Source organism: Vespa velutina, chromosome 16, assembly GCF_912470025.1.
Source record: "Vespa velutina chromosome 16, iVesVel2.1, whole genome shotgun sequence".
NCBI lineage: Eukaryota > Metazoa > Arthropoda > Insecta > Hymenoptera > Vespidae > Vespa > Vespa velutina.
Genome location: NC_062203.1, coordinates 4,452,211 through 4,477,813, shown reverse-complemented (window position 1 = coordinate 4,477,813; position 25,603 = coordinate 4,452,211). Strand labels below are relative to the sequence as shown.

General features: G+C 29.3%; 7 protein-coding genes across 10 annotated transcripts in view; 4 read left to right on the top strand and 3 right to left on the bottom strand.

Moving 5' to 3' along the window:
* Positions 1-173, top strand: part of LOC124954948 (GTP-binding protein Di-Ras2) — a 5,770-nt gene extending 5,597 nt beyond the window's left edge. The window contains exon 4 of the mRNA XM_047508634.1: positions 1-173. This exon is cut by the window's left edge and continues 3,239 nt beyond it. The gene's annotated coding sequence lies outside the window, so the exon portion shown is untranslated.
* Positions 174-3,515: 3,342 nt separating this feature from the next.
* LOC124954946 (doublesex- and mab-3-related transcription factor dmd-4-like) lies at positions 3,516-11,343 on the top strand. Its single transcript, XM_047508629.1, has 3 exons — positions 3,516-5,948; positions 6,825-7,037; positions 7,306-11,343. Exons 1-3 carry the CDS (start codon positions 5,745-5,747, stop codon positions 8,035-8,037), a joined length of 1,149 nt encoding a protein of 382 aa, XP_047364585.1. The 5' UTR covers positions 3,516-5,744; the 3' UTR covers positions 8,038-11,343.
* On the bottom strand, positions 9,602-12,438 carry LOC124954944 (parafibromin). Its single transcript, XM_047508626.1, has 4 exons — positions 12,278-12,438; positions 10,668-11,938; positions 10,437-10,578; positions 9,602-10,358 (listed from the first exon to the last, which is right to left on the bottom strand). The coding sequence occupies exons 1-4, from the start codon at positions 12,406-12,408 to the stop codon at positions 10,322-10,324; spliced, it is 1,581 nt and encodes a 526-aa protein (XP_047364582.1). The 5' UTR covers positions 12,409-12,438; the 3' UTR covers positions 9,602-10,321.
* A 95-nt stretch (positions 12,439-12,533) lies between these two features.
* On the top strand, positions 12,534-13,989 carry LOC124954947 (glucose-induced degradation protein 8 homolog). 4 transcript variants are annotated; one of them, XM_047508630.1, is made up of 4 exons: positions 12,534-12,626; positions 13,006-13,130; positions 13,215-13,609; positions 13,692-13,989. In XM_047508630.1, exons 1-4 carry the CDS (start codon positions 12,553-12,555, stop codon positions 13,866-13,868), a joined length of 771 nt encoding a protein of 256 aa, XP_047364586.1. In that variant the 5' UTR covers positions 12,534-12,552; the 3' UTR covers positions 13,869-13,989. The 4 variants fall into 4 exon arrangements, with proteins under 4 accessions (XP_047364586.1, XP_047364588.1, XP_047364589.1 ...); XM_047508632.1 differs by having other exon boundaries at positions 12,541-12,626; positions 12,939-13,130; XM_047508633.1 differs by having other exon boundaries at positions 12,569-12,870.
* A 170-nt stretch (positions 13,990-14,159) lies between these two features.
* On the bottom strand, positions 14,160-16,161 carry LOC124954657 (nucleoporin Nup35). Its single transcript, XM_047507898.1, has 3 exons — positions 15,990-16,161; positions 15,702-15,812; positions 14,160-15,618 (listed from the first exon to the last, which is right to left on the bottom strand). The coding sequence occupies exons 1-3, from the start codon at positions 15,993-15,995 to the stop codon at positions 14,755-14,757; spliced, it is 981 nt and encodes a 326-aa protein (XP_047363854.1). The 5' UTR covers positions 15,996-16,161; the 3' UTR covers positions 14,160-14,754.
* A 1,393-nt stretch (positions 16,162-17,554) lies between these two features.
* Positions 17,555-20,229, top strand: LOC124954734. Its single transcript, XM_047508080.1, has 5 exons — positions 17,555-17,783; positions 17,908-18,010; positions 18,154-18,351; positions 18,430-18,639; positions 18,711-20,229. The coding sequence occupies exons 1-5, from the start codon at positions 17,629-17,631 to the stop codon at positions 18,765-18,767; spliced, it is 723 nt and encodes a 240-aa protein (XP_047364036.1). The 5' UTR covers positions 17,555-17,628; the 3' UTR covers positions 18,768-20,229.
* Positions 18,364-25,539, bottom strand: LOC124954732 (hydroxypyruvate reductase). Its single transcript, XM_047508077.1, has 7 exons — positions 25,386-25,539; positions 24,306-24,446; positions 21,545-21,696; positions 21,113-21,465; positions 20,816-21,034; positions 20,304-20,735; positions 18,364-20,209 (listed from the first exon to the last, which is right to left on the bottom strand). The coding sequence occupies exons 2-7, from the start codon at positions 24,438-24,440 to the stop codon at positions 19,965-19,967; spliced, it is 1,536 nt and encodes a 511-aa protein (XP_047364033.1). The 5' UTR covers positions 24,441-24,446; positions 25,386-25,539; the 3' UTR covers positions 18,364-19,964.
* Between the last annotated feature and the right edge of the window lie 64 nt (positions 25,540-25,603).

Sequence of the window (25,603 nt, the reverse complement as noted above, 5' to 3'; positions counted from 1 at the left end):
TTTGTCCATTATTTCGCGTGTGGGATACACGATAAAGCATTACATAGATTATCGATATTAATCGAAGTTGTATCGATTGGATTGAGCAAATCGCTATACTATTCATTTTTTTATTTTATATATATATATATATATATATATATATATATGTATATATAGTACATATGTTATAACAGATGATATAGAGTGTGTATATATATACTATACTATACAATATAATGTATACTATAACGTATACTCTGTACTGTATATACTATACTGTATACTTTGTACTATATATACTATACTATACTATACTACCCTGTATACTGTACTATATATATATATATATAGTACATGTGTTACGTGCTATAACACTCTACTATCTAATACACACACATACACACACACACACACACAGATGATAGATGATGGAGTATTTTCGAGACGATGTTAAGTATAAACGATGTGAGCTGACAAAAGAATACATATCTTATATTACTGTTGAATATGTGGCCAGGTATATAGGTCGATAGATACGAAAGACTTAACGTGTAACGGTGCAAAATGGTTTCATATCTGTTTTAGAAAATAATTTTTTTTATAGTTAGACAAGAACAAAAAAATGAAGGCGTTTGAATTTTCAAACGATTTTCTAGATCTCTTTTACGTTTCCCTTATATATTTTAGGTTTTACGATTATTGAAAAAAAAAGGAAAAAAAAAAGAAAAAAAAAAACAAAGTTAAATGCTATTCTTTTCTTATTTTTCTCTTTCTCTCTCTCTCTTTCTTTCTCTCTTTCTCCATCTCTCTCTCTCTCTCTCTCTCTCTCTCTCTCTCTCTCTCTCTCTCTCTCTCTCTCTCTCTCTCTTATTATCCTTATTCGTCCTCTCTAAGTACGTAAATATATATATATACGCATATATATGCGTATATATACGAGTGCGTACGATATCTATATGTATATATTATATAGTATGGTATATGCATGCGCGCACACACACATACATATATACATACACATACACATACATACACGTTAGTTCAATCAATTTCTTAGCTGTAAATTGTAAATAAAAATTTTTCTATATTCCAGTAAAAAAAATAGATGTGTAAGGTAGAAACAGACGCTTTATATCTTTTGCGTCCTTTGCTCTTGGACCTGTTTGTATGTACAGTCATAGCAATCGCGATATTTCGAAAAAACCGACCAAATAATAATAATAATAATAATAGTAATAATAATAATAATAATAATAATAATAATAATAATAATAATAATAATAATAATAAAAATAAATGATACTTGCAAATTTTTTGCGAAATAACTTTGAATAAGTTAGTTGATTTATTATTTCTCTTGATATATATTGGTCGGTTTTTTAGAGATTTATAGTTATTTTTAGTCTCGTCTATGCATATAGAAGTGCATGAGAGTGTAAAGGATATACATACATATACATATACAATATATATATTTATATGTATATATATATATATATATATATATATATATATATATATATATATATATATATAGTGATCTAGTCAAAAAAGAAATTTAGTCTTTTATGAAATCGACCCTTGAAGCCCTTGGATTCGCAAGAGAAAAACAAAATAAGGGAGAAGAAGAGGTTACGATATCGAAAAAAATGTCGCAGTGGCGTGGAAAAAAAAATATGAAAAAAAGATTAAAAAAGTATAGGAGAGAGAGAAAGAGAATAGGACAATCGTGTCCTTTGATATTTCGGGGCCAATTGGTATGAAAGCAGAGAGAGAGAGAGAGAGAGAGAGAGAGAGAGAGAGAGAGAGACGAATTTTATGCGGAAAAATGTAACGTGAAGGCAGTCCAGATTTATTATTTGTATATTTATCACCTTTAAAATTAATTAATTCAATTAATTTTAATGAAATTAAGTTTTTATATTTTATATAACATTGTAATCATATACTTATTATTTATTCGATCACCTATTTCGAATGTTTTTTCTTTTCTTTCTTGAACGTTCACCTTTTTATTTTCATGAATTCGATGAAACTTTTTTTTTATAAACGAATGAAACCAAATCTTGTAACTTAATTATTTAAAGATCGTTATTATTCATCCATTTATATTATTATAGTTAATTAATTTAATGATAAGAAAAATATGTGTATAAGTTCGAACTGCCTTCCTGGAAGAAAGCAGGTATCGAAGAGACTCATTTTCGCAAGAAAAAAAAAAGGAATACAACTATTATCAAAAATCCAACGTAACCTTTATCAATCCTGATAAAAAAAACCAATGATTATTCCTATTATTATTATTATTATCATCATCATTCGGATGAGAGAGATCGAAATACGGAAAACTATATAATACGCGCGTTCTGCTTCCGTCGAGTGTATGAACGAATTCATGCTCTTTCGACATTCTTATCATTCGCTCGAGCACATCGAAAAAAATAGAAAGAATTTTCATTATACCGCTTCTACATAACATATATATATATATATAGTATGCTATTAACAAAAAAAAATATATATATATACATATATAAAAGAGAAATAGAAAGGAAATAAATAAAAAGAAAGAGAAAACAAGATAAACAAAAAGGACAGGCACTTACGACCAAGAGATACACACAACAAAAAAATAAATAAATAAATAAATAAATAAATAAATGAAACATCTACAATGATTTTTATCCGATTGACGCTATTTGTACGAATGTTAATATTGTACTGTTATTTTTTATTCGTCTTTATAACAAGCCCAATGTCACATTATTTCAAGATACATGTATGTACCTGTAACCGATTCCAAATACACATAAATAAAAAATAAATAAATAAATAAAAAAAGAAAAAAAAAAATAAGTAAATAAAAATTCGGTACGGTCGTTTTTCGAAGTTCTTTAATTAAGGATGAACACATGAATTTTGAAAAGTGAACATTATAAACTCAGTACAAATTACACACGTATGGACCATATCATTTGACCATATCTATGAAAATCGAAAATAAACATAATCGTCTTGCTCGATCGTATTATGTGAAGATCGACATTTTTGACAATACGCGAGTGCAAAATATGTATTATAATTATTCGACAAAAAAAATGTAATTTATTGCCTTCGAAGAACGACTTTTTCCGAACGATAAAACAACAATAATAACAAAATAAAATGGTCGTTCGTGCCACTTTCGTATCAATTCATTGATAACATTTTCTTAGATCTTAAGCTCTTTGCCGTTAAGTAAACGATCGATTTACATAAAGTAAGCCCTCTCTCGATCCGTATCTTCGCTGGCTCACATTGAAACAATACAACGAGTTAGAGAAATATTTCAATATTTTTTTTTTAAATCCAATGAGAATTTTTTATGTTATTATAGGGCAAGTATTTTGAATTTTAAAATAGATAAATAAACAAAAAAAAATTAGTGTTGTGTATATAAAAAATATCTATGAATAATTAAAAAAAAAGAAAAAAAAACAAAAAAAAAGAAAAAAAAAAGAAAAGGAAAAAAAATAAAAAGGAAGATGGTTTTTCGTCGTAGCATGAATAAAAAATACTAAACGAGAATTTTTTCAATTTTTTATCAAGTACTTTTATAAAAAAAAAAAAAACAAAAAACACTAATATATATATATATATATCTACATTTTTTACATTTGATTGTTCAGATCTATCATCAAAATTCATCAATCTTGAAGCGAATTACATTTGTATAAAGATTTATAAAATTGTTATTTTATATATATATATATATATATATATATATATATATATATATATCGTAAAACTCATCATTTTATTACGATATTAATCTTTGAATAAACGTAACTCGCTCTACGATCGGTCGATTTTGATGTTTACATATCCAATAGAAGCATACAATAACATGCTACGACATGAAACCATTTTTTTTTAATTCAAATACTTATAAACATATTTCGTACACACTAATTTCTTAATGATTATTATAAACAATTTTCAAATTTTTTAACAAAAAATTTCAAAGTTCTTTTTCTCAAATATTTCTATGACTCATTGTACATAAATACATAGGTATAAAAACGATGATTATTACGAATTGCTTCCTGAAAGATCTATCTATAAATCTATAAAAAAGGAGAGATTAAAGTAACGAATATTTATGCGAACCTCTTAAGATAGTATAGTATCGAATAATAGTGCGTGTGCGTGTGCGTGTGCGCTTGAGAGAGAGAGAGAGAGAAAGAGAGAGAGAGAGGGAGAGAGATGGAAAGACAAAAAAGAAAAAAGAAAACAAAATGGCGAAAAGATACGAAAGTTTCGCATAAATGACTTTCGATCTTTTTCGATCGTTCGTAAAGTGCTCGGATGGATCTAACGAAGGAATTACATATCATGGCTGCGTCTATAGACTCGTGAGAATGCACTTAGTACGGCACAAGAATGTTTAATATAATCTATAAATAAGTGCGACGCGAATACGCTCGAATGTGACCGGTTTAATATTTGCGATGGTTCATTCATTCTATTATTCCAATCGAATCTCGTTCAAAACCCAGCTACGAATTCTGTATTCGTGAAAAAAAAAAAGAAAAAGAAAAGAAAAAAGAAAAAGAAAAAAGAAAAACAAGGTGAAATGCGAATTAAATGATCTTGATTCTTGGCAGTAAGATTTCGTTTTGTACTTGTTAGCATACCCCTTCTTTTCTTTCCTTTTTATCCATTTCGATTTAAAAGTTAATCTTAAAAAATCAACTAGGATAGAGTAGATTATATTATACAAAGGAAATATATGTATTTGTTTTTTGTAATATCTCAAATGACTTTGACCATTATCATAATCACCGACTCGATATATGAGTATAGATCGCGTGTAAACAGTATACATATCTATATTCTCTAGATTTAGTACTCCTTCTAGAAGCATTCTCATACTTTCGAAGCAACAAGTTTCAATCTGCTCATGAATTATATATAATATGCTTTTCTCAATGGATAAAAGTTCATATTAAAATCTTATGTTGATGTGTTTAACGTCTTATCGATTATTATACATATATATATAACGTACGTGTTACGAATAAGTAAAAGATCTCTTTTATATACCTGCATATACATATATGTACTACTATAGATCGAGACTCACTTCCTGTTCTTCGCAGGACGAACGATAATAACACATACTTGAAAGTCGAGTACATATACTCGACTAAGTTCCCGATCGGTGGGAGTGGCAAGTAAAGTAAACAAAATGGGACCAATCGGGAAGAAAGGCTGGTCCGGCTGATGTTTGTCTTTTTACCCTCCCCCTATATCCCCTTCTTACTTTAAGGGATGCTGGAATCGCACCCAAGTCGACACCCTGTACATCCCTCTTAGCCAATCGTCTGTTTCTTGCGGAAGAAACTAAATCCCGGAGATTAGCTTGGAGATCTTCTTCCTTCTTATCCACTGAGAAAGTTCTTCAGTCTGTGATTAACGATTGTACGAGATCATTGATCATTGGAAAAGCATTTTTTTTTTGCCTATTTAAATTTTCTTCATCGACGAATCACGTGGATATTTTTATAAACATTTTCATATCTAAAATATTATATTTAACGCTTTGTATTATAGTTTTTTTTCCTTTCTTCGTTCTTTTGCTATATAATCAACAGTGACGATTTTTTTAATATAACAAAATGAAACGCGTGTGTAAAAGATATTACTAAATGTTGTGTCCGTTCCATGTGAAGAGTCAAATAATATAAAAGACTGATTTTCAAAACAAACGATTTATATCGATGCTGCGTACGAAGAATAAAAACAAATCGACAAATGAGGCTAATGAGGAACAAAGTAAGCAAAGAAGACCAAAATGTGCGCGTTGTAGAAATCACGGTTTAATATCGTGGTTAAGAGGACACAAACGAGAATGTCGTTACAGGGAATGTCTCTGTCCAAAATGTTCCCTCATAGCTGAACGTCAACGAGTTATGGCTGCGCAGGTAATTTTTATATTATCGATATTATCATTATTATGATTATTATTATTATATTATTATTATTATGTTTAGTGTTTGTGCATGAGAATGAAGAAACATTATTTTCTTGTTTGGTCTGTCTTTTAACGTCACATAAAAAAAAAAGAAAGAAAGAAAAGAGAAAGATGAAAATGAAATCCATTAACCCGCGGTGTAGCATTTCATTTCTGTTTGCATAGGCATTATGACACTCGATCCTGTCCCTACTACATAGATGTGTATATGTATATATATATATATATATATATATATATATACACACCTACATATATCAAAGCGTTCGATCTTCTCGAGATAAACTCTCGTAACTATGTAAAAGTAGTAGTGATAGCTGTGAATCTGTAATGAAATATACACGAAGGGATGCGAAAATGTATTTTAAAAAGAAACTACTCGAAAAAATGAGAAAAATATTCTTTATTTTATATATCTAATAGTATAACAGATTCGCGTTAATAAACCAAAGATAATCATTAAGATCGAATTAATCGAAAATTGATCTAATAGACGTCGATAACGTAGATATCTCTGTAAAAGACGAAAAAAGAATCTAGTGGGTGGTCCAGCTTGAAATAACGCGTGCCAAATGCGTCCATACGTGTGTAGACACATTAGTACGTTGAATGCTAATAATAAAAGACATACATATGTAGAGTATCGAGTAAACGATGAATCAGTTTATAAAGAAAAGAAAATGAATTAGCTTGCAAACTCGATTCGATATTTCCGAAAGTTGTTTTAACTAAAGGAAAAAAGAAAAAGTAAAAAAGAGAGAAAACGAAAAGAAGGAAAAAGAAAATGAGAAAATAAAAGTTACTATTAAAATGTATCGAATATAAGGTCGCTTTGAAGAGACAACAAGCTGCCGAAGATGCAATAGCCTTGAGGATGGCGAAAGTAGCTACAGGTGAAAAACTCAACCGACTTCCAGCAGGGAAAATATTTGGGATGGCTGTGACCGAACCGAAAGGAATATCTAGTCAAGAAGAAGAAAAGGATAAAGATATGAGTCCTCGAAAAGTCGATTCTCCATTGGATGATTCAACGAAGAGGGTAAGTTTTAGTAGAGATGAGAAAGACTGGATCAGGCATATTTTTTATCACAGAGATTCCCAAAGTGTGGGTCGCGACCAATTGGTGATTTGCGTTAAAATATTAAAATATGAGAGTATTGTAATATGTTCGTTAGAAAAATTCATTAAGGACAGGAGTCGATCGCAAAAAATGATCGTATTCGAAAGTGGTTCACGGCCCATAAAAATTTGGGAAGCCCTGGCTCTATCACTATCATATACCAGGAAGAAGATATTTTCTTCTTCAGAATTCGACTGACGAGGGAACGAGATCGATGAAAGGAGTAATAAACGGATCGATGGATAAAGAAGTTTCGGTATCCCGAAGATCAATCGAGACTTTGGCTCGTCTCTTTCCTAGAACTAAATTATCAGTCTTACAACTGGTTCTCCAACGATGTGGCCAAGATCTATTAAAGGCAATCGAGTATTTTGCTAGTGAAAGTTTTGGGATTGGTCCTATGTCCAATGCCGAGGTTCCAACCTCAGCCTTTAGACCACCTCAAACGCAAGTTACATTGGATCGAGAAAGACCGACAAATGATATAGATCTATCGACCAATAATCACTTCTCTCCGACTTCCTCGAACTTTACTAGAAATCTTTATCTTGAAGATGCTTACCGACTTCTCAACGTCCTACCTGAACATCTTTCCAAAAATATCAGTCCAAACACCGGACCAACAACTTATCCCACATCGATTATACATCATTCCGATTCATCAGATCCCTCGACTCTACCAATCTCTTATGATCGAGAAACCGTTGCCCTAACTGTTCGATACAACGATTACTTTGCTTCCAGCATGCAACAACAACTTAGAGATCGTGTTTATGCTCAAGTTACCGATCGTCTTGCCGATCATCTTGCCGATCAGCTCGCACCACCTAGATCAGCTACTTTACATTTACCACCTGTATTTCCTGGTATTCCTTGTGTCCTACCAAATTGCACTCAATGCTCCTATAATATACTCTGATTCGTTTCTCGATCCTAACGTTATTAATTACGATAGAAGAGAACTGCCAAAATTTTATCATACTTCAAAATATTTTTAGTTACATCCATTTATTTTTTACGAATTTTTATGAAAATTAATATCAAAGATTGTCAGTCGATTTTTTAAAGATATCTGATATGTTAAATTTTTAATATATGCCTATCGATGTCTATAGGTATTTATATCAAAAAGGAAAAAAAAAAAAAAATAAATAAATAAAAAAAAAAGAAATTGACCGTCACTAATTTGGCAACTCTCTTCTATATCTACGTTCTAAAACTTAACAAATGAACTAAGAAATTCTTTAAATTTAATACAAAGAACTTTTATCTTTGTAACGTATTTTTTAATAACGTAATATATGTGTAGTACTCTCTCTCTCTCTCTCTCTCTCTCTCTCTCTCTCTCTCTCTCTCTCTCTCTTTCGCTCTCTCTCTATCTCTCCCTTGTAAACATTTGATTTCCTTCTTGTAAAATAAAAAAAGAAAAAAAAGAAAAAAAGAAAAAAAAATAAGGAAAATAAATAAATCAGCTTATTTTTAGTTGCACATAAACTTATTTCGTAATCGTTATTAAAAAAAAAAAAAGAGAAAAAAATCGTTCTTTTTATCTTTCCGCTCGAGATCGTATTAAATGTCACACACCTGTATATAATGAGCTATACAAATCTTTAATTTTCTCAGTTCGTTGTGCATGAAATACATACTTACATATATATATATATATATATATATATATATATATATATATATATATATGTATATATATCGTATAGGGTTTAACGAATCTTACGAACCGATAAGGTAATTTCTTCTCAACAGGAAAGGTTCGTCTTCAAAGTTCAACGCAACAGTTAAGTCAATTCGAGCGTAGTAAAGCATGCATCATTTATTACGATACACTTCAACGATTGACCTTTGATCGTGAAGCGTAAAATAAAATACAGATTGATCAAACCGATGACCATCGAATTTCTTTTTTTTTTTTTTTTTTTTTTTTTTTTTACTGGTCATAACACTTCATCGTTACATACATTTTCATTAAATACTTTTCGTTGTTGTATAATGTAATTTAATTAAAGTTGTTTGAAAAATTCTTACTTTTTCTTTTTTTCTAAAAGGAATATGTACTTTTAAACCGTACTATATTATTATCAGTTTCCGTGAGAAAAACCAATGGGTTCTACCAAGTAATAGGGATTCCGTAACCGAGTTAGAAAGATTCGATTTTCTATATAAACAGAATCGGCATCGGTTGAACACGAGAGTCGATGCCCCGAAGGGATTTACTTTGGCTTCACTTTTAGGAACAGAAAATACAGTGATCCCTCTGCCCCTTGGGAATTCGTGATCCATCGTGCTTCGAATTACTAAATACACGTTGAAACTTGACACTGGGGTGATAAGAAACATAAATCCTTTTATATGTATGTGTGTATATATATGTATAGGTAATCTTTTTTTTGTTTTTACGATCAATAAAAATCGAATAGAGAAATTGATAGGATAATTTTAACGAATATGTAGCTTTCAAATGCATTACGTGACATATACAAGATTTTATTTATTTGGCTTTTTAATAAACTTCTTTTTCACCGTAACACTGTTGAATAACACTTTTGGTTTGTGTATGTTATTACACCAAACATTTTACATTAAACCATATTACATATTTCATTTATATACGTATAGGCGTATATATAGTCTGCTTTCCTTAAAACGTATTACTTAACGATAGGCACATGCGTTTATATTAGTATCACGAACCTATGATAATTCATTTTGTATGTTTTATGTGTGTGTATATATATATATATATGTATATGTATGCGCGCACGCACGCACACACATGAATACACACACATACATACATACATACACATTAAATGAAAAAAAAATCAATATCTCGTACTAATCTGCCAAATCATTTGAAAAGGCAGTATGTACAATTGTCTTTGTATATTATGTTCACTATATGTATTAATAATAATACTCATTCTTTTGGATATGTTTAAAAATTTTATACCCATAAAAGGCAAGTGTTCTCTTTGTCGAAGCAATAAAGAAATTTGCAGACTCGAAATCTAATATACATAATTTTTGTTTTGAAAGAGAATATGCTATACTATCTTGCAAATATATATACAACGATCTTTTATTTTTTATATTCTATATACAATTTGCGTTTACGAAAAGTACCCAAAATGCGAATTTTATAATAGTAGTCTATCATTGACAACTATTTCGTTAGCAGTCATATCGATTTAAAATCGTAAATGAGGCTTATTTTTGATCATGTGCCTGTAATAATATAATTCATAAATTTAGTTTAATAGATTACATGACTACATGAAAAAATCAGACAAAAAAAATATTTACTTATCCAAGTGTTCCCAAAATATCATCAATGCAGCTCTATCCAAATGCCTTTTTGTCCTGCTTAATTCAATTACTGTAACAGCCCAACGTGCAACATTTGCATCCAGTCTCATTTCATCGTATTTTAAATGAAATGCACAAACTGCAAAAGAACAATTGTTTTTTTAATTATATAAAAATAAAATATTGCAAAAATTTGTCTTTTCAAATAAAATAATCAATGATGCATACTTTTAGAGAATATCTCAACCGGATTACCATCGAAAGGCCAACCTTTAAATTGCCATGCTGGTCCCATAACAAATACTGCTACAACCCTTTCCCAATCTGCATTCGTTAATTTTTGTGGATTATCAACGATGCGATATGGAACTGTCAAACCACCTTCTTTGCGACGTTGTAAAAGAACTTCATTTTCTCGTTTACAACCTTGAGTTCTTTTATCTTCATTACTCACGTATTTCAGATCTTGTAGAATATCCTTGGCGTTATACATTGTAATCAAAGAAGTATTTGCACTAGGAATAATGATAATAGGAGTTCTACTAGGTCTTTTATTTTGTGCAGCCTGTTGAGGTGTAAGTTTAGCAGCAGATGTTGGTAATAATCCAGAAGTTGGAGTCGTGGATGGATTGGTTTGTGGTTTTCTTACTGCTGGATTAGTACCCTCTGTTACAGATTTTAAAGTCATTCCATGATAAGTGCCCATAGTATCAATTTTAAATCCTTCTGTTTCTTCTTTTTGTCTAATAAATCTTTCCTGATCATATCTATTATAAACAGCCGGTTGTGGTAACGGTCTCATAGGAGTAGAACGCGGAGTAACCATTGGGGTAGGAACAGCAGGACCCTTTTGTCTTCCTTCTTCCCGAGCTTTAATACTTTGGAGAATCGCAAATATATTCTTTGCAAATATTTTACCGCTACTTTGTAAAATTGTTGCACGTGTTCGCCATTGTCTTTCTCTCGAAACTATATCCTTTGTATCGTCTACATCCATATCAAGAATAACACGTAAATCCGAGCCCATACCAATATCGTCATTTTCTTTGATGGTGGTACGTTTCTTAGCCAATCGTTTAGCCTTAATAGCAGCAATCTTTTCAACTGACATAGCCTCTGAAAGAGACTTGATATTGTCAACTGTGACCGATGCTTCTTTAGGAGCATCGAGTCTTGCCGCAAGTTGTTCCTTAACTTTTTGAACATGAGTTTCTTCAAAACGAGGTTTCTTAGAAGATCCACTCTCCAGACTATCTTCTGCTGTACGTTTTACTTGAGTCGGAATCTCCAATGGAGCTGACTTATCTATGGCGGCTGATGTGGCAGTTTCTCCATTGAGATAGGCCAAAAGATCCTTTCTATCTGGACGACGTACGACAGGAACCTTTTCTGCAGCAGCTTGTCGTACATATACAGGATGCGTAAGTTGTACATGTTTTAATAAGAATAAGAGGCACTCTAGAGTATAATATTCTTTCGCCGTTCCTTCTTTACCGGATCTATAAATATATACATATAGTCAATATTTTGCTAAAATTAAATACTTTAAAATATATTTTAAATTATATGGTATTTTGTATGAAACATTGCTGCATCGGATTATCCTGATAATATATCATATAAAAATTGAAATACTTGACAAATAGCATTATAAGATATAAAGATAAAGATTTTATCAATTTTTCTGATACTTATATTTAACGATGAATTTTTTCTATCCATTGTTTATTTCTATATAGTATTATACGATATTCGACATTTAATCCTTTAATGGTGATAATCAGACAGACTGTAGCTTATATAAATATTTGTCGGATTATTTTCTTAGAAAAACTTACCCGTATGTTAAATAGTTGGTCTTTACGTTCTTTGGCCAAGAAAATTCACCAAAAATAATCTGATTTTCCCGTTCAATAATTTCTTTTTTGTTAACATTATATTGTCGAAGCAAACTCAACGGATCGGCCATGATTAGACACTACATTCAACAACGACGTCTGGTGGCCGATCAAAGAGTTACTAAGACAAACGTAAATTTACATGAAACGTAAATAATTCTTTTCTATTGTACTTATATCGTACGTTGAATATAATGCCTAATGTTTTTAACTTCATGTTGACAGGTAATACTTCATATACACGTATACCACAGTTAAGCGTACTCGAGAAAAAGATTGTTACAAAGTGGTATAAACTTTTTATATTTTCTTTTGTAGAAAACAAAATTATAATCAATCATTGTAAAAATAGATTGTGTCGACCAAATAAAAGTTTTCAGATGAAATAAACGTAGTAAAAATTAGGCAAATTGAGATTGTTTGTTAGTTTGTTTGTTTGTTTATTTTTTTTTCTTTTTCTTATAAATTTTCCGATCATTTACGTGCGAAGTGAAATGAAAAGTGTGTTCTTGAATAATCCAAAATTATTAACGGTATATATAATTGTAGGAATACAATAACCTATTCTGACATTATATTTTATTCATATGTACATGAATAGATTGTAAAGATATTAGAAGGCTAACAAATCTTCAGCGGTTTATTCTCTAAATGAATATTCTTCAAAGGACAATGAGCTTTCCGGAGAAACAGGATGGTATATCTAAAGACGAGTGGGTCGCTAAACTTGAAGAAGGATCGCATATGCAGAGAGTCTCTATGAATAATTTGATAATGAATTATCTTGTAACTGGTACTTTTTTTTTTTCTATTATCCAAGAATAATTTACCTTTAATCACATTATATGTCTTTGTAATAGATGTTATGTCTTTTTAGAAGGGTTTAAAGAAGCAGCTGAAAAATTTCAACAAGAATCTGGAGTTGGCCCGACAATAGAATTGAGTTCATTGGATGATAGAATTCGTATTAGAGATGCTATACAAAATGGTCGTATTCAAGAAGCTACGGATTTGGTCAATCAATTGCATCCTGAATTATTGGATAATGATAGATATCTTTATTTTCATCTGCAACAATTACATCTCATCGAATTAATTCGTACTGGGAGAATCGAAGAGGCATTACAGTTTGCTCAAGATCAACTTAGCGAAGCTGGAGAGTCAGATGATAATATATTGTGCGAATTGGAACGTACTTTGGCTTTGTTGGCTTTTGATGAACCACATAAAAGTCCTTTCAGCGATCTTCTTCATCCTACTCATCGACAAAAGGTAATGGTCTAATTAAGATATTTTACTTTTTTGTTGCAATTTTTTATTACTATTAATACATACTTACAATTTTACTGTGTAGATTGCCAGTGAACTAAATGCTGCTATATTGAAAATGGAACATAGAGAATCTACCAGTCCAAGATTAAATAATCTATTAAAAATGATTTTATGGGCGCAAGATGAGCTAGATAAGAAAAAAGTAAAATATCCTAAAATGACTGACTTGGGTAGTGCAACTATTGAAAGTCCAAAATAATACTAATAAATTGAAAATAGGTACTTTGATGAAATAATAAGATTTTATTTATTAGTATCTATAGCGGACGTATATTATAAATTAATATTGTTATTACGTAAAAATTAGATTTTTTAATTGTAGAATTCTTTGAATTAAGCGATTTTCTTTTTTGTTTTAAATAAAAAAAAATAAAAAAATAAAAGTAAAAAATAAAAAAAAAAAAAAAAATAGAAAATTTCATCATACTCTATAATAGATTTGAAATTTTATAACATGTCATATGTAATAATAACTCGATATCTATTAATATATTTAGAATAAAATGTGTATATTAATTCTTTATATACATTAGAATTATTTCATTATACATCGTAAATCCGTCATTTTTATCATAAATTCAATACAAGCCTAACAAATATACTCGAATACCATATCTAAGTAAGAAACAAGTGCAAAATTACCATATTCATAAATTATACATCACTATCTTACAAATAAACGAATTGTTTTGTCATATGTTTCACAATATGTAAGAAATATATGTATCATGTTGTAGCATAAGATTTAACTATTATTCACACTATATGTATATTTAATATAACAATAAGATTGGACAGTACCATATCAACAGAGAATCATTTTGAGAAGTTATAAATAATATTACTTTTACTTTTTTAAATTATTCAGCAGTTATTCAATGTTCATTTAAAAATTTTCAAAACAGTGCAATAAAAGTATAAAAATTTAATAATTGGAGAACATTAATTATAAAATATTTATTTATCCCTAGTTAAGTAAATATTTTTAATAATGTATTTATTTTGATTAATGTACATTTTTTTTTTTTTATAAAAATTAGATTGCAATTGAACTTCACATAACTATGATATTATAAACATTTTGATTACCATCCAAACATATATTCCATTGCTTTGGAAACTAAACCAGTAGATTTTTGTGGAACATTTTCTGGTGATTGTACTGATTGTGAATTTAAATGTTGACTATATCCAACTGCAAGAGGTCTTGCATTTTTTATTCTAATTGGTGTATGCGGTGTACTCTGATCTTTACTTTGATTAATTTTATTAGAAGTACCAAAGGATCTCATACTTCCATTTAATTTGGAGCGATTTTCTTTATCATTGCTCAAAATAACAGCTTCATCGGTACACGGTATTACGCCAATCATAATTGACCCAGAAACTATACTACCATTACATGCTAATGCTCTTTGTGTTTCTTGTTCGGACGCACATTTCAAATGTATCCAATTGCTTATTGGCAAAGGCGGTGGATGTTTATCTATTATACGAACTTTGCTAGAAATATGAGAAAGTACTGTATTAATAGCGTTTGGAGGAAAACCAAAGACAGTAACCCATTGTAAAAGTCCTTGGGATTCGTTAGCATTCAAATTCAATGGGCTATCTGGGAATAACATACTGTTGATTGAATTCATTAACATTTTCGACTGATTTGGATAAAAATTTGGTGTGTTTTGATTTGATGTTACTTTATGAGTCGTTAAAGCCGGCGAAGTTTCTATAACATCAAACAATCCACGAGTCGGCGGTCCACCGGCTTGATTTTCTGCACCTATTTGAGATGTATTCGGCGTAGTAGCATTTCCAAAAACAGCCTTCTGACGATTAATACGATAGTCTGGTGTGCCATATTGGGAGACCGGCGACATTATACTACAATTGGTTGCATTCAAATGCCTTATACTATTATCTTGAGGACTCGTTACTCCTATTTTGACGGGCTAATCAATGAAAATTACATTATATTTATATAAAAAGAATTTAGAAATATTATTATAATTATATAAAAGAAATTATTACTTACAATATTTGTATCTCCTAAAAGAAAACTTGGAAGATACATGGAGGTACCACCAGGGCTACATGGATTTTGTACTGGGCTACTAACAGGTGATCCCAAAGTCATAGGCTCCATCTAAATAATTATTAAAAATTATCTAATTAACCTAAATTAATTCAAATAAAATTCTAATAAGAACGAAATAAATTATTATTTTCAATGGATTTCATTAAATCATACAATGTCATAAATGATATATAAGAGATTTTAAGGTTACACATTTTAAAGAATTATTTTCAAACAATTACTTACTGTCATAAGAGGTATGAATATTGGCTAATAAACTCTATTTTTTTTAAATTAAATATTTCAATTGCGTCAAACGCAACTAACGATCAAGCATACGAGCGTTTTGAATATTTCAAATGAAACTATAAGAAAGGTTTCACTTTAACGATCCTAGTCACCATTTGCATGAGTACATGCTTATTCATTGGCCAAAATTATTCTAGCCAATCACAAACAAATATACGCAATGTAAGGACAGCTATTGGTTAACCCTACACACACATATATATATATATTAGAGAGAGAGAGAGAGAGAGAGAGAGAGAGAGAAAAGTCATAGAAAAGATATTTTTTCTCTCATCAAGGTTTATAATCTATTATTATAAAAAATTATATTAAATAAAACTTTGACAAATTCTGACGCTTACCAAATTACTTTATCAGTAATTTTTTGTACTTCGACGAGTGAATATCGAAGTTTTCTCTTTCTAAATATGAAAATTTAGAAATTAATCATTTCGGTAATTTTATGATTATTTAAACAATATATAATATACGCAGAGTACAATAAATTAATATTTAAACAATAATACATTCATTTAACCATTACGAAGATCGTAAAGCGCGAAAAACTTCAGATAATCTTCAAATAAATTTCATATTTAAAAATTTTCATCTAGGGCTTATGGGTCGTATATAAACATACACACGGGTATATAAACTTACTCGTGTATGTAAACATATACGGTCCTCCTTCTATCATTTTGGCAATTATCGAGTTAGTTCTCTTTTGTACTCCGACGTCTGTACAAGACATGTATACATATCTCTTTATAAACGTGAGAACTTATAATTTAATAATTTCAGTAATTGTGTAATTATTTAAACAATCATAATACAATGCAATACAATAAATTAATATTTAAACAATTTTACATCCGCTTAAAAATTACAAAGATCGTAAGAAAACGCGCAAAAAACTTAAAATAATTTTAATTTCTTTTACATTAGATTTAAATTTTTCACTAGCGTTTCATGATTATTTGCATTGCAACCATGCGCTTAGCAATGAAGTAATCGATTGTTTTTATTGATAAAATAATAATATCACCAAATAAACGCAGTGTTTAATCATTTCTTTTCTATTAATGCGGAAAAGTGTCAAAGTATAATTCATTCAATGTTTATCATCCTTCTATAGAAAAAACGAAGAATTTTGTTGTTGATGTTATCTTTTATATCTTATATTTTACGTTATATATTTCATCACAAGTAATGTCAAGTAATTGGCTCCTTAAATACGCTTTAGATATTTATATAAGTAATTAATAAGAACAAAAAATATGATATGTTTATTGTATAATTTTTTTTCCATTAATCTGTTTTCGGAGAAGTATAATTTGGAAAAGGGTTTTTTCTTGCTTTCTATCAAATTTTTACTATATACAAAAATTTCTCTCACATATCAGCTCGATTGTTAGATTATTCTTGAGAAAGAGAGAAAGAGAGAAAGAGAAAGAGATATATTCTACAAGCTTATTCATCGATGCAATGGGTGATAGTGAGTGCAGTATTTCCCTATTGCGCTTGTAGTTCATATTTTGTCCATACTTGTCGCTGAGGTCATATTGCTCTACGAGCGAGAGCTAGAGAACAGCCTTAAATGATGTTTGTGTATAGCTCAATGTTTATTATATTTGGATTATTTTTCATGTTTTTTTGTGACACATCTTTAGCAAAATGTAATCCAATCAGCCTTTGTACTTGCGTCGTTCCTAATAATGAAGTTAAGAAATTAATTAACCTTATAGATAAAGGGTTTGTATATAATATTAACCTTACTTTATCTCTAGTAACTGTATTGCACAACAATATTAATGGATTACTGATGTTTAATCTTTACAAAATTATCAATAAGTACATTTATGATATTATTTTTTAGAATATTAGACAAGAAAGTGTCTCATACATTGTATATCGATTTTTGTGCAAATGTACCAGTAAAAACTAACGATGAATTCCAGTGTACTAAACAAAATGGATCGGTAATATGATGAGAAAACAAAGCAATTAAATTGTAGATTATCTTATTCGATGCTTTGTTATTGACTTCATTTATATATATATATATATATATATTTTTTTTTTTTTAGTATTTGTATTAATGTTCATCCTTTCTTTATTATAGCTCTGTGCTACCAGTTCTTACACAACAAAATTTACTGACTTAGGAATTGTGAATCAGTCAAATATAAACTTGGTATTAGGATACAATGATATAACAATATCTATTATTAATCCAAATTCAACTGTTAATGTAATAACAACCGTTAATTGTTACACAGGATGTACCACACGATTTGTTTCCGATAATATTATCTATCACGTATGTCATAAGTGAAATTTATATTTCTTTTATTCAAATTTTTACATATACAAAAAAGATGGTATAATATTATTTTAGGTTCCACCATCAGGAACAATAAATCCATGTAAAAAAGAAATGTCTACTGGCACCATTTCTATGGGATCTACTTTAGTAATTCTATTATTTGTGTTCAGTGGATTATATTTTATCGGTGGTGCGATAGCATTAAAATTGTTAAGAGGTGCAACCGGTTGGGAAATGTTACCAAATCATGAGTTCTGGTGTGATCTTCCATCGCTTATTCGAGTAAGTATAGCATATTATTAAAATTGTAAATAAATTTGCAATAAAATCCAATTTTTATTATCTTCTTGTAGGATGGCATTACTTTCACATTTAACTGCTGTAGAGCAGATAGTTACGAAAGAATATAAATCTCTAAGGCAATTCTATTTATATTATTTTTTTATACTATATCTAATGTGTACAAACTTGGCCCTACTTTATACATCTTTAAATAGTGTGTTTATAAATAACCAAAATGTTAAATCTTTCTCTAGATTTTTAAATTGTGACATATCTGTGCTATGACATTTGATAATGGAGATAAAAGTTATTTAATATAGCATATACAGTTGCTTGTTACTAATGTAATTTATAATCTGAAAATTTTACTATTTTGTGAACATTAATTATTTTACATATTTTTTACAGTATACAAGCATATACATGCATCTATAATCACACACTACATACACACACACACGCACACACGCATATATATATATATGTTTATACCTATATATATATATATATATATGCACACATATATATATATAGACACATATATTTTATTATTTTTGCCTACATATATTATCGTGTACATACTATAAATGAGAGAATGTGATATTTGTTATGGATTTAACGTATAAATGCTAGTATATATTATAATATTAAGATACAAAAATAAATCTCAATTAAGTTTCTTTAAGCAAAAGACAATGTAAGAAGAATAAAGAGTAATAATGAGGTACCAAAAATAAATTTTTATTTATTTTGCTTCATTTTGTAAAGTATCGTGAAAATTTTAGGATAATGGGGATGATTATTGTAAGACAATATATTTTAGGCTTTTTTAAGAATATAGTAAAAACGAATGTTTTATGATAAGGTATTGTTATTATAGAAAAGTATATAAATTTATTTAAATGTTTTATAATCATAAAAGCAAGATCTCATATTTTTCAATAATCGAACAATAAATAATTATTTCACGTGTGAAAATGAATAAAATCTTAGAAAGTTAGACTCTAGAATAATTTGGTTGAATGAAATATAAAGAAAAAAATGGCAATGAGCGATCTCGTTGATTACATTTTGTTTTTAACATGTGTATGTACAAATTTAGAACTTTTCTAAATTTTCCACACGATAAACTACACAAACTTTGTTTGACATTGATCCAAATATAATATTATGTCTTTTTTTTTTTTAATTTCATTATTTTCTTTTTAGATAAGAAATTTCTAAAATACTGAGATGATTGAACAAAAATAACAATCTCATACTTTTTAATCATTCAATGGGTGTATAGCTGATGGTCATTGCCTCCAATAAATACATAATCCATTTTAATAACTTTCGATACCATCAACAGGAATAGAGACTTCTCGATCAGTTTGTATGACTATCCAGTTGCCATTGGCATTTAAACCACTTATGTTAATACCCTTTGATGAAAAGACATTAACAATATCAGCTACACTTTGTACGCTGTTTGCACGGTACAGAGAGATATGATTCGTCAGTGTTATGTCATTAGGGAAGAGAGCATCGTCAACTGAGAGTAATAATGGCTGGTTATCACGAATTGTTCCTATATAATTAATATAAAAATATAAAAATGAATAATAATATTGTACTTTTATTTTCTTTTTGAAGTATAACAGATTTAATTCTATTTTCATTACCTTTTACTTGATGTGGTCCAACGGTAACCAATACCGCCCTGTGATCACCTGGCATATGACTATCTTTTAAATCAACACCAATATCTTCAGCCAACATCGGTGCATTGATCAAATTTAAACCATTTCTTGTTTGCCCCGTAAGTATTCCAACTAATACAGACGTATGTATGAATTTCTTATCCTCCATATCTGGGCCAACAGTTTGGCTTTGTACAGTTGTATTCAATTTTCCTTGAACGAGTCTTGCAGCTAATTGGCCGAGTTTCTTTGATAATTCTATCCAAGGTGCGTTATCTTCCGTCATCGCGGCAGCTAAAAGAGGAGCATTGACGATACCACTTACGGAATACTCCATTGTCTTTCCGGATAAAGCTAAAAATTGTTGAGCTATTTCAACGGCGACACGTTGTTGAGCTTCGGCTGTGCTAGCTCCTACAATGAAAATGGATTTATGTCATTTTTTCATTAGAGTTAAAAACGAAGATTAGAAACGAGAAAGATAGATGACCAACCAAGATGTGGAGTAGCAATAACTTTAGGATGTTGAATGAGCTCAATGATAACAGAATTCTTTGGTGGTTCTTCCGTAAATACGTCCAAAGCTGCACCACCACATTGACCAGTTTTCAATGCATTTAGAAGTGCTTCTTCATCAACTATACCACCTCGAGCTACGTTTATAACATTCACACCTTTTTTACATTTTCCCAAGGTCGTAGCATTTATCAAATCTGAAATACAATTGTCCATCAGATATAAGGGTATAACATTGTATGATTAATTTTATATTTGTTTAGAGATCTCGTTACTTCTTGTTTGTGGGATTAATGGCGTATGGACAGTGATATAGTCAGCCACTTTCCATGCTTCCTCCAAGCTAACTTTTTTAAATCCAAGAGATTCAGCATCTTCATTCTTTAGTAATGGATCAAAAGCAACGATGTTCATTCCAAAAGATTTCATTCTTATTGCTACTTCTCGGCCAATTCTGCCCATACCTAAGACTCCTAGTGTTTTACCAAACAATTCAAAACCAGAATATAATTTTCTATCCCATCTTCCTTCTTTTAACGATTGAGCCGCTTGAACCACGTTACGTGCTAATGCAGATATCATTGCACATGTTAACTCACAAGCACTTATACTGTTACCACCAGGTGTACTACAATTTCACAGATATAATCGTTCATAATCTTTATGATAAAAGGAAATGTAATCGAATTTAAGATTAAAACAATTACTTTAATACAAGGATTCCCTTGCGTGTTGCTGCTTGAAGATCAATGTTATCCACTCCAGTTCCAGCACGACCTATTACACGAAGATTCGAACTGGCGGATATTACATCAGCTGTGACCTTCGTCTCCGAGCGTACGATTAGAGCATCGTGGTTCTAGAAAAGAAATTATTATTATCATTAGCGAAGTATAAGATATAAAAATTATCATTCATTTTTATTATGTTATGTTATATTTTATTTGAATTGTATATATATATATATATATATATATATATATATATATATATATATATATATATTGTATATATATATATATATATATATTATAATTCAAAGTCGATTTGCTCATTTTCTCCAAAAACTAACAGTAAGCCACGAATGAAAAAATGTTATTCTATTATATTTTTTTTAATTTTTTTTATAAGGAATCATCTCGTGTCCGCTTCGTATATAGTTTCCGGACTTGTATTCTATGTATTATAATAATATCTCGCACACACACACACACACACACACACACATATATATATATATATATATTTTGTTATATTTTTTTATTAGTTTAACTCATTATTATATTGTAATAAGCAAAATTATTTATCATTGATCTATATTAATCATATCATAAAATATGTTATATTATATTTTGAATGAACGCCCGTTTCTTTAAAATTCTAAATTATAGTTTATTCCAGCCTTATTTCTTTTTAAAAGTGTAACATCAAAAGTTGGAGATCAAAGTTCAAAATGACGAATCGTTAAAAAAATTGTAGCAATTTTTCTTTTCTCTTTCTCTCTCTCTCTCTCTCTATATATATATATATACTTACATACATATGTATATATATATATATATATATATCTGTCTATAAAGATCTATCGAGTCGGAAAGTTTCATGTAAGGGTATAAGCAATTTCTACGCCGATGCGTTGCCTGTTGAAATATAAAGGTAGAAAGATATGAAGTGGGAGTATGAATGCTACAGAATAAGAAATGAAACAAACTAGCTGGCAAGAGGAAAGAAGGTAGGAGAAATAAAGAGAGAAATAGTAAGAGAGAGAGAGAGAGAGAGAGAGAGAGAGAGAGAGAGAGAGAGAGAGAGAGAGGGAGAAAGAGAGATAAAAAAGAAACAGACTCAGGCTGCTATGGTACAACGACCTATGCAGTTAACCGGTATTCTGCCTCCTCGACAAAACTGGATATAACCGGATTCGCAGAGTGGATTGCAAACGATAAAAGAAAACGAACGAATAAACGACGTTTGCGAGATTATTCGAGTGACAGAGGGGGAGATACTGAGATAGAAAAAGAAAGGGAAGAACTGGAATGAGGAATAGTCATAGAGAGAGAGACAGAAAGAAAGAGTGAGTGTGAGAGAGAGGGAGAGGGAGATGGAGAGAGAGAAAGAGAGTGGCAGGGAGGAGGTAATTGGTTTAGCAAAAATTGCATACGTATTCTTGCAAGATACACTTATACGTACATAATATTATGCTTGATAAATATCAATTTATGGGCAATAGATGATTCCTATTTTTTTTTTTTTTCTTTTATTTTTATCCATCTATTTTGTAATCTAGGTACGAATTATGAAAATGAAAATGAAAGTGAAATGATGCAGTTTTTTCTTCTGAAAGAAAAAAGAAAAAAAAAAAAAGAAAAAATGCATACTTTCGCAAAGAAATATTTCATTTTGTATATGTATGTACGATTGTTCATGCATACTTTATATGTCCGATAAATATCAATTTATGGATAATAGATGATGATTTCTATTCTTTTATCTATCAATCTCGTAACCTTGGAATTATGAAAGTGAAATTAAATGGATGCAGTTTTGAAAAGATTGCATACTCTTGAGAGAAATATATCGTATATAAACATATTTTATATATTTTTGATTAATACTTATTTATGAATGTTCCCTATTCCCTTTTTTCTATTCATCTATCCTGTAATCTTGGATATATAAAAGTGATATGGAAAGGGTGCATTTTTGAAATGATATAACTTTTATTATATAGAAAAAAATATTTTCAATTAATTTCTTAAGAATCTTCGTTATTCGTTAGAATAATACGAAATGATTCGAAGGATGGGACGCAAATGCCGATGAAAACCTTGATTAGATTACAAAGTCTAATTGAAAATGCAATATGTATTAACTCAGGAATAAATTTTAAATGTCTTATATATTTATTCAAGTGCGAAATGGAAATAACAATTTGTAAATATTTTCACTTTCCATTATATCCATTCATTTTCTTGTCTTTTGATATCGAAAAACAAAATACATTCGATATATACTTTTATAATGAATTGAACAATTTTGTCCAGATTAATCAAAGTGTTTTGAATTTGATAAGAATATAAATGGCTTTTTTATCGCTGCAATAGAAAAAATTTAAAAACTGTGAATTTTCTAAATTTATCATAAAGAAATTGTATGAAAAAAAAAATTGGAAAAAGAAGAAATAATTTCTTTTTTATTTAATCTTTAAATAAATATTATTCAATTTAAGAAAAAGAAAAGAGTATTCGAATATTTTTTCAAAAATTGATTAATTTTATATCAGAAAGATTGATCAAATCGATACGAATTCTTGACTTCAAAGCAATTAAATTTTTCTAATTCATTGACTGGAACAAATGTAAAAGTAATAATTAATAACATATCGTTAAACTTTGTTTATTTTACTGAACAGATAAAAGGACAACAAAGAAAACATGTTAAATTTTTTGAGATGTTTCCTTACGTAATTACCTGTAGTTCCTTAATAAGTTCATCTTTTGAAAGTTTGTATTTCGTAGTTACAGGAATTCCATATTCAGAAAGCAGAGAGCTACAGGACTCGTCCACAGGGTCACTTATAAGAACGCTTCTCAAGTTGATAGACATGTTATCCTTGAACAAAAAATAGCCCTTGAAAGATGTTTACTTCGAGATAGAAATAATAAGCGAAGTAAATAATATTCAATGTGTATTTACAAAGTTTCATGTGTTTATGTATGTAAGAAATATTATATTTCCAAATCGTGATAATTACGATAGATAAAGGCATATGTTTAATAAATAAATAAATATCTTAAGATTACATGCTTCTCGAAAAATTTGTATGGTTTTTATTGAAACTCCTTTAAATCTATTGCAATTTTTTTTTTCCGTTTTTTAATTTAATTTATTGTAAAGAAAAATAACGTATATGTTTCGAATAATGGATAGGAATTTGAACGAAACAAATTCTAATCTAAATGTTTCTTGAAAAATTATAATGAATTCAAAATTTATTATACTTTTTATTTAATCTTAGAAAAAATATCTATAATATGTATACATAATATATTATAGGAGTTAAACAAGCGATTTACGAACATAAGAAACATAATATAAAAGTATATGTAGAAACTATCGTATTCCGAATGTTACCTTGAATTTAATATCTATATTGAGTTTACGCAATAATACAGACTGCCTATTATTTATAATTACAGATAAGAATATCATTTTTTCTACTTTTTTTTTTTTTCTCAAATCGAATATGCATGTCGAAAGTATATACATCTCATTCACATTATTTTTACAAGTGTCTAATATTTGCAAAATGACGTCATTCGGCATATGTTCCTTTAATGAACAAAAAGAAAAATAAAAAACAAAAAAAAAGAGAAAAGAAAAAAAAAAGAAGAAGTAAAAATATAAGAAAAAACAAATAAAATAAGTCGGTTCTTCGATAGAACTATAGTATAGAAATATTTATAGTTCTTATAATTAAAATTATAATGTTAAAAAAAGAATTATAATTTTAAAATAATAATCTAAAATCTTGAGAAAGAAAAAACGTACCTTCACGTAAAATGTAGAACGTAGATTTCCGTAGATATGTTAATTATTTCACAGGTATTTTTAGTATATTTACTAAGAAGAAGAATCTTTGGTGTTCCTTCCTCGATGCTGGTTTGGAACCTAACTGCTTCGTTCTATCGTCAATTATCTTCTTATAGCTGAACTCCCACTCTCAAGATAGGAGCGAGGGAAGCACGAACTCCTTGTCTTATGTTAGC